The sequence below is a fragment of the Anguilla rostrata genome, chromosome 8 (assembly GCF_018555375.3).
Source record: "Anguilla rostrata isolate EN2019 chromosome 8, ASM1855537v3, whole genome shotgun sequence".
In the NCBI taxonomy this organism is placed as follows: Eukaryota; Metazoa; Chordata; class Actinopteri; order Anguilliformes; family Anguillidae; genus Anguilla; species Anguilla rostrata.
Window position 1 is genome coordinate 39,072,713 of NC_057940.1, and position 21,265 is coordinate 39,093,977.

The 21,265-nt window shown below is 40.0% G+C and overlaps 1 protein-coding gene across 1 annotated transcript in view; it reads right to left on the bottom strand.

Annotated features, from left to right (window-relative positions):
• Window positions 1–21,265, bottom strand: part of LOC135261691 (CMP-N-acetylneuraminate-beta-galactosamide-alpha-2,3-sialyltransferase 1-like) — a 31,869-nt gene that overhangs the window by 5,238 nt on the left and 5,366 nt on the right. Inside the window, exons 2-3 of the mRNA XM_064348225.1 lie at window positions 5,183–6,099; window positions 3,564–3,757 (exon numbers count right to left, since the gene is read on the bottom strand). Coding sequence (XP_064204295.1) covers window positions 3,564–3,757; window positions 5,183–5,473 — 485 coding nt within the window. The 5' untranslated portion in view covers window positions 5,474–6,099. The remainder of the gene's footprint in view (window positions 1–3,563; window positions 3,758–5,182; window positions 6,100–21,265) is intronic.

Here is a 21,265-nt window from a genome sequence, read left to right on the forward strand (position 1 = left end):
TATTGCTTTTTCAGAAAGTAAGAATCCTCCCCAGTATTTTGTTCTAATCACCTGGATTTGCTATTTAGCACAATTCCTCACCCAGGAGGTAGGACTAATCAGTGAAATCATCTGACTGAGTAGAAGAAACATGGCAGGACTTTCAGTTTCTGACCCCTGGGCTTCCCACCTCTGCTTTTAATTGTTAGTCAAGATTAAGGACACATAGGGTTACAGCACTGTTCTGGTCCAGGGAAGAGCACACCAGTACCAACTGTGGCTGGTAGCTCCATGGGGCACAATGCAATTGGTGTTTATGTTGCCCCGGGATAGGAGGGTTCACTCAGTTTAGGGGTTTGTGTTTTAGCGCTGTCTAGGGACCCCCACCAGTCTATTGGGCACTCAGGGACTTGCCAAAGCTGCACATGAAATGTCTTCCGCCGACTTGGCACTGTGCAATCTTGGCTGTGGACTGTGGTGTGAAAAGAACCAGGATAGTGACATTGCATGTTTCAGAGGAGAACCACAGATCTACTCTTTCCTTAATCCGCAGTGATATCACTGCACGAACGCGGATGCAGATAGCTAATGGGAAATTCCAAATTTGGGTGGGAACTGGACATGTCAAATTATATTGATTTTTGATGTTCATTGAATCCCAGCCACTGTGTGGTAATAGCTGCAGCCTGACTTAGGTTTGGGTTTGAAGGTTGGCGTGGGGCTTTATGTCTTTTAGCACATAGGCTTTTCACATTCAATAACCAAACAACTGGCAGTGAACTGTTGAAAAATGGTGAATGCAATACAGCTTTAATGATAGGTTAAGATAAAGTCAGGCTTGTAGCAATGTGTTCATAAACCCTTCAAGTCGCTACTGAAAGAGCGCAGGATGAATGCCATTGTAGGAAAACCAGTATTTCTACATGCCATTCTCTCAGAAGTCCCTGAATGTCCAGAAATGACTCACTCTGCATTGTGTTTAAATTCCTGTAAGACAGTTACTTCTGGCTGCACGTACAAGATATGAAGCCAAGATATTCGGTAGGTATTCAAAAAAACCTGAGGAAAACCTGAGGCGTTTGACTGTAACATCTATCACACCAAAACAGTGCTCTAGGAGATTTCAGACTAGTGACCACGGAAATCAGTTACATCTCACTTTGAACGCATGTGTGCCAGATCAGTGTAGATTTGTTCAGCGTATACAGGGGAAATACATATATTACATAAAGAAGGCAAGCATATTAAAGTCCAGACTGAAATGGGATTAACTGTCCAGATTTGGTTCTTAAGGTCTCAATTACTGTTTTCCAGCTTAAGCGGGCTATCAACAGACATAAATACGAAGCTCCATTGCACATCACATGTGCTGTAACAGCCGGAGCCACTGGAGGCCATTTAAATAATGTTCCGATATAATGAGCACTGTGACGAAAACGCTCATTCACACAACGTTGTCAAATCTGTGGTGCTTTTGCAACAAACCCTGATATTTCTCTGGGCAGAAACCAAAAACAGGTTTTGAGGGTGGAGTCCACTAAAAAAGTGAGTATTCTCTATGAAAATGTACTTGTTTGTTAAGAGGAATCATACCAAGTCCCTTGGGGGGAAAAAAAAACATTCAGAAAGAAATCTCAGAGGTTATGTGCATGCCTATCACAATTTCTGGGGTAGTGATTTTGTTTCATTTTTTTTTTTAAAGTTATTTTGAGGATTTGGCTCACAGAAGACTTTAATGAGAAAATGATTGATGTTTCATCTAACATTAAATGTTGCAACTAACTCCGTATCGGGCCTATCTAATTACTTTTGAATTAAAGAGATGAGCAGCCTTGATGCCAGCAAAATGAGCGCAATTAAAATAGACCTCTTACCTTGAGACAGAAAAAAAAATTGGAAATTGGAAATATGGTCATAACCCCCTCAGCCAAAGGTGTTCATTTCTGATATGCATAGTGTTTTAGGTGGGAATACTGCAACACACATTTGCTAATGTTGCAAAATAAATAAATAAATAAATAAATAAATAAATACGGATATCCAGGCAACATTTAGCAGATACTGCTTACGATTAAATTTTTTTCTCTTAATTAATAAACAACTGTTTTTGCAGCAGTGCCATGAAATATTGATCAGATCAGTACTCACATTGGAAGGAGTTGGCTGTTTTGAACATTCCCCACATTCCCCCATTTTACTCCCATTTTTGCTTCTCACCTCTTGTCACACAGTAATGGCACCAATGCAAGGAGCACTGCTACCTACCACATGCATTTCTCCAATGCACATTCCAACAGCTAGTAAATATTTTTCACATACTGAGAGCCATCCTGGACTATGGGAGATCTAGCACCAATGAGTCGCTAGCTGGCGCTTAAGTCATAGCATCCAGAAGAAACCTGCCAGCTTTGTGTCCAATCTACCTAAGTGTAATGGTTTCAATCTGATATCTACAGCCAGTATGCATATTTTAGAATAGGTTGTCAAAAAAATAGTATCATATATTTAAAAATGTGTGACTATTAAATTCAAAATACTACATAATTAATAATTTGTCAGAAGGTAACTTTTTCACCACTGGTGAAGAATGTTAAGGCCACAGCCACTATTTTGTACACAAGGGCAGAAAGGTTGTGCCCTATGTTAGTTTCAAATGTGCAATCATTGGTAGAGTGTCCTATGAGTGTTGTAAAGTTCCATTCAGTCTCAGATCAAGGAGACATGGAGATATTGTTTGTGTCTACAAGTTCCACAATGGACAAATATCACAAACTGAGAATTGTGCATAGATTGACCACACTTTCCATAAAGAGGACTTCCTAAAGTTTAAGAGGAACCATCTGCTCTGCATTAACATCTATCCTTAGTTGTTCCATTGTTTTAATATAATTTTTATGCAATGCTTAGTCATTGCCAGGCATACTTGGGCCAATTGAGGGGTTGCAAGTTCCAAATGTGTAAACTCATACCAAAGCAAAATAAAACTGTGTAATTATATTTTATTGCAGATAGCATGCCTGTGATTTCTGGCAATCATTGCAATGTGATGGATGCGGCTATCGTAGTGGGATGCATTACAGCAGACAGATAAGTGATCTCAGAAAAGTGGACTGTTGGACTGGAATCACAGTCAAGCAAAATAAGAAAATTGACGTGGCATGTAAAAAGTTGTGTAAGTCGCTCTGGATAAGAGCGTCTGCTAAATGCCTGTAATGTAATGTAATGTAATGCATGTGACTTATGCCCTATCAGCATTCATTTACTCCGAAACTGAAAAAATACACAAACAGTTCGTTCCACTTCGACATACAAACAGGCTTAATTAAATAAAAGTATAGACTAAATGATCCATGCCTTGAGAAGCAGTGTAAAAAACATTCTATTATTGCATAGGACACCTGCATTATTTGGTCTCCAGTTTGCCCCATTGATTAACCCCAATTATACCACAACATACACTAACACACACACACAAATATTTGTATCATACACAGGCTTTTCAAAGAAATCCAGATTTTCAAATACAGCTCAGTTCTATAGCCCATGTTACGTAGTGCCATATTAGGTCAGGCAGAGACAGTCACCTTATGATGAAGTCACTGGAGTCGATGAGGGCCCCGTAATTGGAACCCTTGAGGTTCCCAGAATTCCCTACTACGGCGCAGGTCCTGCAACGTCTGGACCCTGAGTCCATGTAGCGTTCCTCGCCAGGGATGACCTGAAATAATCTCCGCACCACGTCGCTGTAGTTGGCCGGGCGCTTCTCGGACTGTATCCACTGGTGACGCAGCAAAGACACGCACAAGAGTTACTCTCAGCTGCCTGAGAGCCCATCAACAAGAGCAACAGTAGTTATCAAAGCGGCACAATGCACAAAGCATTTCTTCATATAACCTCAGGCGGAGGGAAGGTTGTATTTATATGGTTCTTCTCTGTCTTTACATTTGAGGCTTTAAATTTGTAAACATACAGTAGAAATCTGTAATCAGTGAGCAAAAAAGACGGGCAGGCGTGCACACGCACGCACACACACTCACACGCACACACACACACGCATGCATGCACATACACACACACACTGCCTGTCACACAGTGGGTTCCCGACCCAGGCGTCTCTGTGTCTTGAGAAGCATGACTGAGTAGGGAAAACGGCACAATGGCAGATACGAGGAAATAGCCGGAGTTAGACGGATGAGACGGAGCTCTCCGGAGGACAGAGTGTGTGACTAATAGGAGACCTCACAAACGCACTGGGGTGGCTTTCGCCCAGAACCGACAGGTAGTGCGCGTTCCTGCCGTGACAGATGGCCGGCACCTCATTTTCTAAATGAAATGCCTTGCCTCGCTCTTTCCGAAACCACATGAAAGCTTCTCTGAGTTTGTGCTGTGAAGGGACCCGGGGCCCTGGCGCAGCCGCAATCAGCATCAGCTTCGGTATTTTAAATCCAAGGTGAAATATTTCCTGTCAAATAATAAGTGTCAGGGGCTAACCTTGCCGTAATTGGCCTTTTCTCTCCAGCTGGACATGGTAATAGTTAAACACCGCTAAGCCATTCCTTTGATCCTCATGCCTCGAAATGAATCTCTGGGGGTTTATTCATTGAAGTCATGTTCAAAATAATCTTAGTAACAACCAAAGGGGTTATACTGGAGCGTGTAGTCCTGCGGGTAATTATATCTGTTCAACATAATATGCGGTTTTAGAATTGAACTAATTTTTAACAAAGGTGTGTTTTAATGCATCGCTGCTGAAGTTTCACTTTAGAAAATGATACTTGTGTCACTTATAATGAGCATGTGAACTTTTAAAATTTTGAATGATGGCTAAAATGAAGCCCTTGTTCTTTTTGCAAGAAAATATAAAACACAACATCAAGCTAATCCTTTTTCTTGAGGGGACACGTTTTCAGGTAATACAATTTCAAGCATTCATCATTCCTCATTCATCACAACAATACTCAAAACCTCACTTCATTATATACTGTATCTCAACCAGTAACATACCGTACCATAACATAGCAGACCACAACTTCAGGTGTACATTTATGAAACTTCATGATTGAAATAGCCCAAGGGGAAGGGATGAGTTTTCACATACCATTCTACAAGTTTTCTGACAAGAGGCGCTTTGTATGAGGCCCATGCATAAGGGGAACGGTGTTTCTGTGGGTTGGTAGGGATCCGTGATTTTGCGTGTGCTTACCTGCCACCACTTAAAGGTGTCCTCAGAAAGCATGCTGTTCTTCTTTGACATGAGCGGCGCTATCGACTGGTTGAAGTGCTCCGTGAACCAGGGGTCTTCGTCCTCTACAGAGATGCACTGGCTGCAGGCACACAGTGCCTTTGAAACGGGGTTGTCCGAAAGCCGGAAGGAAAATTTGAAAAAGTACGATGACGGGGTGCTGTAGTTATAGCTAAATATAAAGGTGGTGATGGTAATTATGCAGAACAGCACAGTGAAAACCCTGCTTTTCGGATGCTTGAGGACCATCATTTTGTAAATTATAAGCGTTTAGAGCCCGGAAAATGGTAAATAAGAGGGAGAGCTTCCTCAATGGAGGGTTTGACTTGAGATGAAGGCTTGAAAGGACTGCGTCAGAAAAGAAGTGCATGACATATTAAGGCAGGGAGTGTCATCCGTTTATAACAGTTCTCAGATGCACTCAAAAGCAAACACGCAGTTTACAATTTGGGGTTTTCCGCATGGCGGACTGCAAGTATGGAATGTAATTACAGAGCAGGAGATTAGAAAAGGAACAACAAACGTCTGAACAAGAGGGAAAATGTGACGGTTTGAAGTGCAAGAATGAGACAGGCTGCCTCAATCAACAGCACCTTTGATAATAGGTCTTAAGAAAAATATTTTCTATCCCGTTGTACAAAAGAGTTCTTTTAAAAAATATATATATATATCTGTCATGGGCAGTCAAAGTGAGATTTCTTTTTCCCCCAGTGTGGTCAATATTTGTCCTCTTTTATCAGAAATGGGATTCCTCGGAGGGTAGTGATCTCTGTGCTTCCTTTCAGGCAGATGTGGGGTGGGAGGGGTCTTGCTTTCTTCTTTTTGACTTAATGAGGTCAAGGGGTGGTAAATCTGTCGCTCTGCTTCAAATCACCCACCTGCAAAGTAAACAAAGGAGGATTGATTACACTCAACATATCTACGGTAGAGTAACAGTAATGGACCAGAAAAAGAGGGGATTCCACTCCATAGACTCACACCATAGATTTGGGACACACACCCAAATTTTACCCAATCATTCTTCAAAAACCAAACAAAAAAACTTTATTTCCAGTTGGAGCTAATTCTTATGGCGCATTCAGCTTAAGACGGCTACACTTGAGGAAAGAAGCACTGGCATCATATAAAAACTGGTATTTATGTTTAAAATGGTAAATGAACTCTATAAAATGAATCTGTTCATATGTACAGCCTCTGGAGATGTAACCACACTGTTCAAGCTTTGGGAGATACTCTTGCAGAGTATTTTCTTGCTTTAGACTACAAACCCCCCATAACAGGAACTGTAAAGCTGGCTGGCCATCAGACACTTCTTTAAGTAGCTAATAATCTTCATTGCACAGAATAATAGTCTGGGCCAATTAAAAAAATACACTAAAACTGAAATAAAAAACCCAAGAAAGTGAACTCATTTAAACAATGACATTTTCTGCCAAGGGCATGAAAAGCATGCTTTTGTATTGTAAAAACAAAATTTTACAATGCAAGGTTTGTACAATACTACCTTATGGGTAATTCAATGGAAAACAACATTCCATACTCACATTTCAGTAAACATATCACATTTTGAGGAATTGCTCACATTTTATTTTGGCAAAATACATATTTTATTTTTAAGTGAGACGACATGATTTTAAATTTCATTCTGACTTCAAGCCATTTGTTGGTAAAAGAAGATGTCACATGCAATGAGATTATTAAGTTGCTTGCTAAGGCATCTGAAGTAAAGAGAATACCTGTGTCAAGGAATTAATTAATCAAAGATCCTGACCTCATATAAAAAAGCTAATGATAATGAAAAAAGCATAATAATTAAACCTACAAAATTGATACCAAAGGCAGTACTGGCAACCCAATAGACACACCTTCTAGCTCTCTAAACAAAATCCATAAGGGTAGACAGCATCTACCCCTATAAATAATGATGATGTTTATGTTCTGATGTCAAGCATGTTTTCTTTATATGTAGTGTGGCAGACGGCAGGGAGAGGTGAGGGGAATGGTAATTGAGGGCAGATATGTTGCAGCCCGCTGGCTCCACCCCCGAGCCTTATATGGACTTCCTGCCCCAACGAGGCAAGCCTGGGCTTCATTAAGCCATTAAGCGCATGTAATGTAATGTAATGTAATGGGATAAAAGGGGAAGCGGGTTGCACAAACAAGGCAAAGTACCGTGAGGGAAACGCGTGTTGCGGAGAGTGAGAGAAAGCTAAAATATCTGTGTGATTACCCATTGTGATCTGGACTGTTTGACAAACCCCGCTGTGTACCGAACTGTTTTGGCTGAGGACCAGGTTTTTTGGATTACCCCTGGAATACGGAAAAAGGACAACGAGAACGGATTGTGGACTTTGGATTGGTTGCTGAATTTCCCCCTTTCCCTCCTTGTGTAAATTTTCCCGAATAAATCACCCAATTGCACTCCAGCTGTGTTTCGTGTGCGTGTTTAGTTATCGAATTGGTGACGTGGAAACCCCACACCCGTGAGCCTGCCACAGTAGGTCAACAAAAATGATCTTATCTGCCTAGTTCCCCAAGTGTGTAGATTGGGTTTGCTTGTTTAACCATCGGCAGTCAATTCAATATCTTTCTGGTAACCAAACTTCCTGGGTGCTGAATGTGCCCATAGCTCATCCACTGCAATGCTCAGCAAGGCTTCAAGAGCAACCTGGCAAACAGTGTGGTGCATAGCTCACTCTGACCGTCACATGAAATCCCAATCAGTGATGTGAATGGTCTTCTCTGAGAGCTCATCAACACTGATGAGTGTAGGCCCACTGCAGAACTCCAGCCTCAGGCCTTTAGCTTACACAATACATAACCAGAACTAAGATCTGATAAAGAACAAGTCTAAAGCACAGAATCTAGTTACACCCTTGGTTATGATGTAAGGGGCGATGTCGTCTTTTGTAGCAGAGGTCCACATACTCACTCACGCTTCTGAACTCCACTAAATTACTTAAGGCACCCACAGCCTTTATTCAGACATTGTAGTACAATGCACACTGAGGAAGGCTAAGTGTGTTACTTTAAAAAATCTGAAGGTGTATTCCTACTGAGAGTATAATCTCTGCCGGTTTCTGCCTTGCCGATGTTAGGCACTCATACTGGTTTCATACCCCTTTGACTTCAAACTGTTCCAGTTGTCTTCTGCCAATGTAATGGATCTACTTACTTCATCCCACCTACAACTACGTGACCCAGCCATTTCAGATTCCCGGAATATTTAAATGGAGAAATCATTGGCAACTAGATTCACTTTAAAATGCTAAATATTTTATACATTTGCAAGATTTAGATATTATGACAGGGAAAAATTTGTGGCTACGCAAATTTCCATATATTCGCCATATTACAAATTCAAAGCAGCCAAATCATGTGGCATTTACTTACAGTTGTGGTTTTTGCACATGGAACAAAGGAAAAATGCCATATTCTCTTGTTCACACAACTAAGGACTACCCAGCATTTTACAGGGTCAATAGCATTCATATATGACAATGCCAGTTACTGTTGTATGAACAAACGGATGTCAAAAACTTCAAAAGAGCTATAGAAGTAGGTCAGGACATAATAAGTACAGTCCCAGCAAGGTATGATTTTGGTAACTATCTTACTAGTCAGAGAAGCTAGCTAATGTAAAAGACTCATAACAAGGGACTCATAACAGCTAACGCCCTGTTGTACTACGTGCACACCTACAATTATTTTAGAATCCAAGGCAGGCAATAATTTATGTGGTGCAGCCTATGTGATTTTTCATTTCTTGCAGTAGTAGCAAACAACAAAGCTTGAGGGATGTCTTAGTGAAACGAATCAAGTTTCGCATGGTTCAGCTTTAATGGTTACAACTTTCCCAGCTAGTCAAACAATGCACAAGCGGAACAAATTGAAGCAACTTTTCTGGAATGCTATTCTCATTCACACATGATCCCTAAATGGTAACATGTCCCTGTGTAAGGCTGCATGTGTAAAAAGGGGTAGACTGTGTGCAAAATCAGACCACCTTGCAACTACCAATTCTGTCCAGCGTTGCATATGTCTAGAAAACTGCCCAAACACTGGTGTTTCGTGGATAGGTAGACATTCAAGGGTGTGACCTACATAACATTTTCTGATTAACAGGCTTTCTGAAATGATTTATCTGCGTTTTGAAGTTTTCAGGTTGAAGAACTACAGTTAGCAAGAGTTAGCATCAAGTCTTCCGAGGTATATCTGTTATAATTAGGAATCTGTCGAAACTTGGTTTTTGGCAGCCATATCTTTTTTGGCTTGTGCAACTCATTGTGACAGTAGACTGTTTTCCGTCAGCATACATTACTGACCATTCATGTTATGAATTGAGCATGAGCAACAGGAAAATGTTTCTGGGAGAGTTGCGGACGAAAGGGAGTGAGGATGTATTTGGTGTAGTTTATTAGATCACTTGTTGGGAACATTGTGGCATGGTATGAAGTGATAAAGTTATAAAGTGATAAAGTTTCTTAATTAGTTTGATTAGCTGTCATTTCTACAGTACATTTAATGCTTAGACTATTCCTCCTCAATGTAAATAATTGCACTGCAAACAGCTGAACAGCTGAACACCAACACCAGAGACAGACATGCACTATAGCAAAAGGTTATTTTCCCACATCAAATAAAAGTGGATTTGGGCACTAAATTCAATTGCCCTCCTGTATAAATTTACTTTTGATAACTGCTCCTCACATTTTGTTGTTTCATCATTGTAATTTGCTCGGACAGCAGATGGTATTGAAACAACTGCTCGGCCAACAGCTGGTCACTACAGATCTGGAAACTTTCTGTAACTTTCACACTGCAGTAGTGACTTGTTCGAAGCTGGCACTCTCTATTATGAAAAAACATCTTCTAAAAATAATTAATACAGATTTTCGGTTTAAGCCTAACACTATGGCTGTCAAAGCATTTTCACATACGTTGTCAAAATGTCCATTAATGCTTGCTCACCGTGTGCAGTGACAAGCTGTTCGGCAGCCACACACAGTGACGGCGGTCAGTTAAAATTTGACAGCGGTTAGCTCAGTTCAGGAGCTTTTGGAACAAAGCCCAGGTGGGTGACAATGGGTACAGGACATCTCCACGCACAGATGGCGCCCTCCTGTACTTGACAACCCTCGGACACTCATCTCGCCCCCTCTGACCTCACCCTGCTGGTTGCTTGGCAGCCGTATGGTGATCAAAGTTCCCCTCGCCTGGACGACATGGCAACTGTGCGAAACTTCTCCTCAGTCAGAGGAGAGAAGAGCGAATAGGAGGGGGGCTGAAAGATTAATTTTTTTTTTTTCAATCCAGGGCTTAGCTAAAGTCATCAACTTTACAGAGTGAAGTAACTGCAACTGATTGGATTTTATTCTCAAAGGATTTCTTTTTTCTCCTTTTTTTCTAAAAAAAAAAAAAAAAAAAGAAAGCTACACAGTCCCCAACATCTCTAGCCAGCATCCTGTTGGCAAACTTAGCTCTGAAATCTCTGTAGGCCTAAGCATTTTAGAGCACCTTTTCATTGCTTTATAAGATACCCATCTGTTTGTTGTGCCTTATTATTTGGCCCAGATTTACAGTGGGATGGAGGAGAGCTCTACAGAGGGAGAAGGGATGGGACAGAACCCTGAGGGAGAATGTACATGATTTTCCACACTGCAATAGCGTGTCGTTCCTTTTAGCATGTGTCTGACAGCACACCATTTCTCACCCAGACTTTTGAAAGTTTTGCACAAACACTGCAGGATGGAAGCCCAACCCCAACTGAGAGAGAGCCTGTATTAGTATCTTTGCTGATGCTTAGTATTTTCAGTACTGAAACAGATGCAGACAACCTCCTCAAGTAGTCTTAATAAGAAAGATGCTGTAAATCCACTCTTTTCCACAGCAGAACACTACTAACCCAACACAAATCCAAACAGACGTGTTTGCTTTTGCTTCTCGCCAGCTTGTGACTGGAGTTTTACTTTCCTCCCCATGTAAGCAAGTGAGTGATTGCCCAGTGCTGGCCCGAACTTACCAATTCAATTTCACTAGTGAAATCTTCAAAGTTTAGAAGGAGCCTGTAAAATTTTTTTTGAGTTATAACATCATTTTGATCACTAATATAGTTATAAACAGTTTTCTATTAATTCCACATGGTTGAAGGCAAAATTACATTTTTTGTACTTATAATATATGGAGGAATTCCCACCACAGGTATAGAGACATTATGTCTCATAAAATGTAGAGGTACTATGCAGTTCTGTTAAGTTCTGCTATGCCCTTTAGGGGGTAAGTGTGACTATATTTAATAGTCCACCACAAACTAACCCCACAAAATTTGCCCTCTGTGCCTTTGTGCTGCAAACTACTGTATATGTGGTCAGCAAAGAAGTAAGTAAGGATAAAAGCATGCACTATGCTGTGTGTTGCTTATGAAATAGTTGCTATGAAGTTAGGGAATGGAATACAATGTGCTGACAGCTATAAATAGTGTATGGTTCACCACATCTCTGGTATTTACAATCGTAGAATTCAACATAGCTAAAAGGTAGAACAGTGAAGCTTTCTCTGTCTCCTATGAGAAACACACACAATTCCTATAACCATAACATGTGTTGCCTCAAATCTGCTTTAAAATACCTTCAAATAAATCACACTACTCACAGAAAGGGGTTGATTAATATTTTAGCCTACCCAGAGTGGGTACATGCCAAAATAGATGGCAGATAGACCACACAATCTATTTCAGATATTTAAAAAATTGAATAGCACTGGAGAGTTTGTGATTGTAACCACTAAATTTTGATATGTCATGCTAACAATATAAGTGCAAATCAAGAGAACAACTTTGTTATAGCTAAATGTTATCTTGTTGAGGCATTTCTTTTCTTCAAATAGGAAATCCTGGGAATTGTAAATATCACCAGGTCAATCTACTTTTTTGTAAAGCAGAGTCTGAATTTCCATTTGAAGAGCCTGCAGTTGACAACTTAAGATTTCACACACCCTCCGACTTGCGAGTGAATCTTGAAAAGGGATGTTCTTCCAAAGTAAGCCCCTAACTGATTAAAAAAACAAAACACCATTCCATTTTGCTGAAATAAGATATAAGGTCACAAATTCACACAACAGAATAATCTGCAAAATTATTAATCAGATTCAGCCTTTTTATTGTACATACGGGTTGTACTAAGGTTGGGTAGTGGTGATCCCTACCTTCTGGCAGCCCAAGCTGTTGAAAACGTGTCTGAACTAACATATCTGCCCGGCGACAGCTACTTCAAACATTTCCATGAGAGGAGGCCAGCAAGAGGTGCAAGCAGGGGAGAGGGACGGGGGAAATCAAAGTAATTTAACTTAGTGTGAGAACAACAACACGATGCATTTCCAGGATCCAAAATAACAGAATTATAACTCTATTATAAGGTGCATTTAAAGAAAATAAATGGTGAACTGAATGATACAGGGGGTGTTTGTCGACTACCCCTACAGTACCCCTTTAAGAATTTCCAGAGTCCTCTTCATTGGTAAGAATGATGGGACTGCTGGGGAATAACTAGCTGATGTCGTCATGTAGGTATATGAGGGACAGAGTGTGTGGGCACACATGTCTGTGTGCGTGTGTGTGCGTGTGTGTGCATGTGTGTGCGTGTGCGTGTGTGTGTGTGTGCATGATGGGGATGGGGGTTACTCTGCAGGCACAGTAACAAGAAGCCTGCAAGCTCAGCTAGAGAGGACTCACTCATTTTCTAATGGCCAAAGGAAGAAATCTAGAAATTTGGCACGCTCTCCATTCCTGTTGGTTTCATCTGGTGGGGAGGTCAAATTTTTGCTGACCTGCTGATTCAGCAATATTCTGGATTTCTCAGGAAGGGACATCTTATTCAACAACACCAAGGATTGCTGTGCTATTATGATAACATAATATTTGTTCATGTTGTGCTTATGTACTGTCTACATCTGAAAAGTAATAAGATTCCTCACAATGGTGGTAATAAAAATGTGGTAATATCAGTGGCACTGTGATTATAGTTTGTCCTACGAGGAAGAGCATTCATTCATGGAGGGTGGGGGGGTGTTGGAGGGGATATTAAACAAGGGTGTTTGCGTGCCTTTCACTAAATACAGCCCTGCCCTGCATCACATTCCAGCCCTCACTGAGAATGACTCTCAGAGTTCACCTTAACCTTACGCTATACCTGCCAAACCGCTCAGCTTCATGCATACAAGATCACAACGTGAATTATAATTGCTAACAACAATGCATGCCATGCTTAAATCCTATCGGAATGAAAGAATAAACAACTATATTTTCTCTGAGAGGAAAAAACATAGCGGCTTAGGTAACATGACAAGGATTTTTAAAAGCACCACACCGCACACATCTGGCCAGCTGTATTTGAGGGAGTTTCAGGACTGGAAATTATGGCCTGAATTTCAAATGACGCCAGCTACATCTGCAATAAGTTTAAGAGCTCCAGTTGCCTCAGCTTTGTTTTATGGGAACAGAACAATGGCTTTGTGCTTCCTGTGATTGCTGTTTGCTTAGTTAAAATGTGTCTAAGCATTTCATTGTTGTTTGGTGGAAGAGAAATCTGTCGATACCAAACCGCCCAACAATGAAACCAGAAACAACTGAAATCCAGCTTGTTGCTGTGATGTTTGTCACCAGCCCGGACGGAGCCCAGCGCTGACATTAAAACAGAAATTCCGGATTGGAACGTCAGACCCTGCGCAAACGTTAAAACCCGAGAAGTGAGGGAGCAGGCTCTGTCACACAAGGGAGCAGCACCAATCGCTAGCGATGAACCCGGAGCTCAGACTCAGACTACAGAGTGTGGGTCAGTGGAAATCGCACAATAATTAACCTGCTCCCAAGCACTAAAGTCACACTGTAAGGGCCTTTTCTGATACCACTGCAAGTCAGCTATCTGAAATAAAACACCACTGAAACCAACCCTTGGGTATAGTCAAAGCCGATTGCTTTTCCCAGAAGAAATTTAAGCAAAGAAATGTAACCCAGCTCTAACATGTGGTGGTTAAATAGCTTGGTGTACACTTATGAGCTCAGTATGAACTTTTAAAACTTGTACTTAAACTTGGTTTAAGATGCCACTCTGTGATGACATGACAAGATTATATTTTCAATTTTAGTTAATAATTTAAGAACCTGACATAAGGACCTGCTCCAGTGTTTGATTAAGCAAGTTCCAAGTATTCTCCAAGTACCCAATGATATGTTGATGTAAATACAGCCAAAAGCTCTCCTGCCAATAGCACTAAACGTTTAAAATTACATACATGGACTAAAGATGTGGAATTGTTGTACGGGTCCCATGATCAAAGTTAGTTCTTTTTGGAGGGGGGAGGGTAACTACAACATTGTATGAGGCACATATAAGACCTCTTTAGACAAGGCAGATGCCATGTCGACACATAGTTGCCATATGCAAGCAATTTCAGAGTTACAGGAGAATGTGGATTTTTAGAACTGGAAACACACAATCTACATATGTGCATGTAAGGGGAGCCTCTCTAACTCTCTCCCCCCCCCCTCTGTGCCTCTCCCCTGAATGATAGCCCTTAAAACGTATGAGGCCATGGGGTGTCTTAAGGCATACAGTGTCATCTGTGTTCAATCAGGGGAGTTCTGGGGATGTTTTTTTTTCCTTTGCCCTGTCTTTCCTTCTAATTCCATAACCAGTGTGTTCTTTTCAGCTCTTTTTTGGTTGAATCCTTATACTAATGGTGTAATTTCTTAATGTCAAAAGGGGTGGTCTTTCATTGCCTCAATATGTTTCCTTTGGTTGCATGTTTTCTGGTCTGGTCCCTTTCAAATTTCATTTGTTCTACTATTTTAGACACTGATGAGGCAGAGTCACATTCTAGTTCAGATGGAATTTGTAAAATCCTTGACATTGGGGGGAAAACAAATAACAGCACTGGGATTTTTCCAAGGTAAGTCATTACTCTGGGACTGGGCCAATAGTCTAACCACGCGAGCTATTTATTGAATAAAGCACACCTTTTGTGTGGACACTTACGAAAGCTGCATGGTCTTTTTGAAATACTGTACATACCGTACAACGCATTTGGAGATCCATCACCCTATTGACACTGGTGGAGCTGACAGCCATACAAATACATGGGAAAGCTATTTCTTTACAATGTGGTTAGCTCCACAAACACAGTGTATATGTATGCACGTAGGGCATTGTCTTGCAGTTGCGCAAGACAGTCAATATGTGTCTTTATCTTGTAAAGCAACACTGCCTGCCAGATGGTAAAACATAATGACTCATATCTTCCTCAAAGTTAAGCAATATGTAAATAAAAATTATAGGACATTTATTTTCCACAGAAATTGTTTAAGCCACTCTTTGTCACATGTTTTATACCCATAATATTCTCTCAGTGTGCATTACTGGGAACCTACCTTTCCCAAGAACTCTTTATCTTATCTGTAAGATTAGTTTAGTTTCCTCTACAATTGCATCAAGTCAAGGCTCTGCTACCTCTCACATCTGGCCTATCTTTATACAGTCACAAGCGGAGTGCATGATTTCTCATTATGGTAATTATGTGTCAATATTTGAAGTGGCCTTTTGTCTTTCAACAATTCAGAATTGCATTCCTTGTAGGTCCAGTGCACAGTTATATTAAATGGTTGCCTGGAGATTTAAATATATGACAGAGAGAATAAAATTACTTCAGAAAATTTTTAAAACAATCTTCATGGTAATTGATTAGGTAAAAGTGATTAGATAAGGTACACACATTTATCTGGTCCTTTTTGTATATCTTAGTCTTGGACCTACGGATCACTGCTTCCTCACAGCAAGAGGGTCCCTGGTTTGAATCCGAGGCAGGGCTTCTCTGTGTGTTTGAACCTGGGGAGGGGCCTTTCTGTGTGGAGTCTGCACGTTCCTCCTGTGTCCATGTGGGTTACTCCGGTTTCCCAGCACAGTCCAAAGATAAGCAGGTTAGGCTAATATGGGAGCCTGAATTGCCCATAGGTATGAATGTATTAGTGAATGGTGTTCATGCGCCCCAATGGACTGTCCATGATGTATTCTTTCCTCTTTTCCAATGCATTCTGGGATAGGCTCCAGCCCCTCTGTGACCCTGACCAGGTATAGGCAGGTAAGATAATGGTTGGATTGATTGTTTGACACCTGGAGAAACAGGTGTTTCAAGTTCTCATTCAGTCAACAGGTTCTAATGATGCAAGATAGTAATTGTCAGAAAACACTTTATAGTTTATAGTTCTTGGAATAGAAGCAAGTGCAAGAAGCAAGCCCACTGGTCTTTGCTGTCCAAATGAATATATATAAAATAAAGAATATACAGTACAGACAAATTCTTAAAAGACACATATGCTTGTACATAATACTCTACCACATGGCTCAACTTTTTTCTGTTCCTTGTTAACAGCAAGAGTAATCCAATATAAACATTCTAAAAAGCATAGTTCACCCCAACTTGTTGTGAACACTGCAAGTATACCAACAGCATAACAAAAAATACTGCATCACTGCACACTCAACAGAATGACAGTAGGGAAGAGGACAGGTTTATTTTCTCCACAAAGGCATTTTTATTTATCGCCTGATGACGGAGGTTTTCTGTTGATCTGTACCACTGGCCACAGCAGTATTGCTTAGAACTGTACCTGCTTCATTTGTGTAAAATACATTTAAAGATATAATATGTTCCTTCAAGTTTCCAAAATGAAATGAAATTACTGTAAGTAAATAAACAACAAACTGTAATGTTGCTGTATCTTATTTACATCAAATATCAATCCATCGCTTGGGGGAAGTGGCATAACGTGTTATGGCCAAATAGTCACATTGCAAACTCACAAATGTAACAATTCATCGCTGCCTCCCTGCATAGGTATGGGGTGTGCTCTGCCAAACTGTAACCTAAACAAATGGAAGGAGCCTCGTCAGCTACTCAACCCATTTCAGCCTGTCCCATTTCCTAGTATTCCACTTTTGTTAAACTGGTTTGAACAACCCAACTTGCTCCATGAAAAAAATTATTCTGGCCCCAGTATGAAAAATGAGATTTACGAAATACCAATATACACCCTCTTGTACTGCTGACTGAACTCAACATGACATAGTTTCTGTAATTCAATTTATTAATCCATCTAAAAAAGAAATTCTTGTGTTCATCATATAAAAGCCCCAAAAAAACTACAACTCATTACAGTGATTTGAACACACAAATAACCATGACCGTTCTTTAAATGGTCTACCATAGAACATTGATAGCACTCATTCATTTTCAGCTATTGTCATGCGAGAATTGCAATTATAGAGTAAAATTCTGCAGTGATCTTAGCAGTTTGCTCTGGCAGGGATTTAATTAAAAAACAAAAGGCGTCTGAATTCGGGATGTTCTTTCCCCAAGTTCTGCACTGAATATCATTGTATACACAAAGCTCCCCATTTAGTTTTTTGACAAGATCAAACAAAAGTCTATTGTTGGTATGGAGGCTAAAAAGACGTAATAGATGTAAACAAGGTCTAGATGCCACTGCCAAATTGAGCAGTTTCCCTTGTTTTATGTGGCACTGAAAAAGAGGAAGCTACAAGCTGTCCAGGTGGTTCATCAGCTTGTCAACAGTAACACGGTAAGGGCATTTAGAAGTGTAACTTTAATTTTAATTTTAAGCTGTTAAATGACAAATAAAGTGTTTTTCCTCTACATCGTCAAGCTTGTACAAACCATTAATAGACAACTGGCATGTTTTGGCAGGCATCATAATGTTATCTTTTCATAGAAAATAACATGTTGCTCAAAATTTGAAAAGATTCTTCATCTGTGGTTTTTCTAACCAGGGTATTTTTAAATAAGAGGCCAGAACAAGAAAACTGACAAGAAACAAACCAGGGATTACAAAATAAAAGCATGTACATCACTACCTGTAAACTATAGTCAAATCACGTATATATTCACTTCAATAGTTCAGAGGCAAATACGTTTCAATGGGTATTCATGAAATCTGTTTCAAGGAAAATACACAAAATGTTATTTTTCCCCTCAAAGGAGTTAGGTGTACCAAGTATTTGCGTCCTTCACCTCATTCAAAAAGTGCTTATATAAACCCAGAAACACTTCAAACTTAAATATTTCTTTAGGCTAAACATAAAAGGAGAAATGATTAGCACACCTTAATTCGCTTGCAATTTCAGCAGCCTCCTTCAAACGAGAAGACTCAGACTTAAGCATTTAGTCGCACTCAATCATTAAATTAAGCTATAATGGTGTAACAGCTATTACATCTCCTCTTATGCAGTTCCTGTTTCTCTGCAAAATGTGAGCTGACCAATCTGTATAACAGGAAGTGAAATGATTAGTCATCATTAATCAATTTTTTTAATCAAGGTTTTCATTCCTTTATATAATTTCCAATGTAAAATATCACATTATTACCAATGTTATGCTTTTCTGCTACATATTAAGAACACAGTATTTTTAACAGCATCACACGGGTCATATTTAAAAATGTATCTCTTTTTAGAGAGTATATATGAGTTAATTTTACACTACCATGCGATATATTTTTGGCGCAACACTTTGATCAGCTGCTACTGATGCACAGGAGCTTCCTCACCGTTGACCACTGCTCAACAATGTAGTGATAATTCACATCTGACAGCAATTTGTCATGAGAAAACCTTTTCCTTTCTTTAAATTTCAAGAACATAGCCTCAGTACCTAATAGCTTGGCAACAGACCTTACATAATACCAGATTTGGACAGCAGTGTTTTTTTGTTTTTTTGTTAATTAGACTTTTTATTTGGTTGAGTGGGTGAAACTTGACAACACTGGACCTTGCCGACGTACAAGATATGCCACATCAGATTATACTCACTATGGCCAACAATCTGGTGTCAATTTTAGACTCCAAGTATTATGCTGTTCCAACAAAGATTGTCCCAAAGCTCCCATAAAAATATTTTCATATATTAGTTACTGGAAACATGAACTATACTACTGGGGGGGGCGTAGTTATCATCTAATGCATCCATGTATGAAACTAATTTATTCACTTATTAAAAAAATAATATTGAGAAATGATTCTGGAGCATCTGTCATAATATGCAGTTTACATTGTGTTTTATTCATGGAATGAAACAGGTGCAATTTTGGTTCATGAAAGACCATTGAAACAGAATGCAATCAAATGAGCCATATTGATGCTTGAAGTGATGAGTCTGATTTTGATTCTATTTAGTGCCTATAAGCTGTTAACTTCCGACAACAGAGCAAATTAGAGAATGACAAAAAGTCATTATCTAATTTTACGTTTCACGTATTTTGTTTCTACAATATTTGTAGTAAGAATTTACTAGAAAAGTATGTCCAAACCCTGTAAATAATCTATTCTTCCTGAAAGGCAAAGCCATGATTATGCTGCAGAAAGGATGACAGTAAGGAGAATGTGCGTGCAACTTGTCCATACAAATGTTAAACGACAACAGGGAAATTCTCAAATGCACACAGAATTTAAAATGATTTGGAATGGAGCCCTTTCTACAAGGGTACACTCTGGGCAAACACAGACTGAATGTCAAAACTGTCTGAGTAAACGAAATGGCTTCACCGTTCCTAAACCTGCCTGAAGGGCTCCAGTTTAAGGAGATACACAACTCATGGATTACTCATTGAGCTGAATCAACACAATTCAGCGTTCTAGTGAAGTGCCCCACGGTCAAATTCTGACCATGCCAGTGTGAGCTGTGGCTGGAACTCCCATGATGTGGCACGCAGTTGCCCAGAGTGTAGCCCAGGGAGGGAGTGCTTCTGTCAGCAGGGATTCCCCAGCCTCACTGAGAGACTCCTCTGGAACAGCGACTGGACCGGCTCTGAATGTCTGGACTCTACAGCTTTCAAGAATCTTTCTTTTTCTTTCCTTTTTTGCCAACACTGTGTTTACCTAGAGCTCAAAAATACCATAAATAGCATAAAATAGCATAAATTTTATTTCCCATATCCAAAGCCAATGTTAAGCAACAGGTCCATGGAGGGACTGCTAACAAAAAAGGCCATCCCAATTCCCAACCAAAACACAGCACATTCAAAGACCTGCATAAAGAAATCCTTGGTGTGCGCCAAAGAAAGATTTGCAAGTGCAAAAGCAGAAAGAAGGAAAAACAAATGATTAAAACTACAGTTAGAATATTATTTATTTGGGAGCACAATGCAGCCCTCGGAGAAAAGTGAAGAGTGAGTGATTGAGAGAGAGAGAGAGAGAGAGAGCGAGAGCAAGCGAGCACTCAATGTAGCAAATATTCAACTTAAATGGGGCCCAATTATAAAAAAAAAAAACAATGGCCAGTCAATTTGTAGAGTAGGTACATACTAACCAACTAACACAACAGCTTACAAACAAAAATAGCAAAATATGCAATTATATTGCAATGGAAACGTTACTTAAGTATATCCAGCAAATATCCCAAACCCTATTCTACTTAGCAACAAGCATATTTTTCTAGTCCCTCTCTTAACTGGGTTAGATAGCAAACTTGCTTTACGCTAGGTTCACCGTCTGTCACTCACGTTACCTAATATTAAAATGCAGTCTGGTTTTAGGTCGAAATGGTCTCTTAGCATGGTTATCACGTATAGCTAGCTCACTTGAGTTGGCAGGGGCTAAATGCACACCTCATGTTTGTTCAATGTGGCTGGATATTTTGTTATGATAAAAAAATGATTGCAGATGGGGGGTGTCGCTAAATTAACCCTTGCCTAATGATGGGGCGCACCAAAGACCCTTTTCTTGCCAGGAAAAACTCAGCAACTGACAGCCAAATTAACCAGCACCCTTCCAGCAGAAAGAGTAGTTCACAGAAAAGTGTCAGTGATTTCAGTGTCCAGTCAGGAGGCAGAACAGCTGTTTTCCCTTTTTTATTCAGTTTGGAATTGACAGCTGTGCTCCAAGGTGCTTAAGAAGCTTGAAGCACATGTAAACCTTCAAATACAGTTGCCTATAAACAAGCAACAATTTGCTTCTGTTGCCACAATACTATGCAGACCTG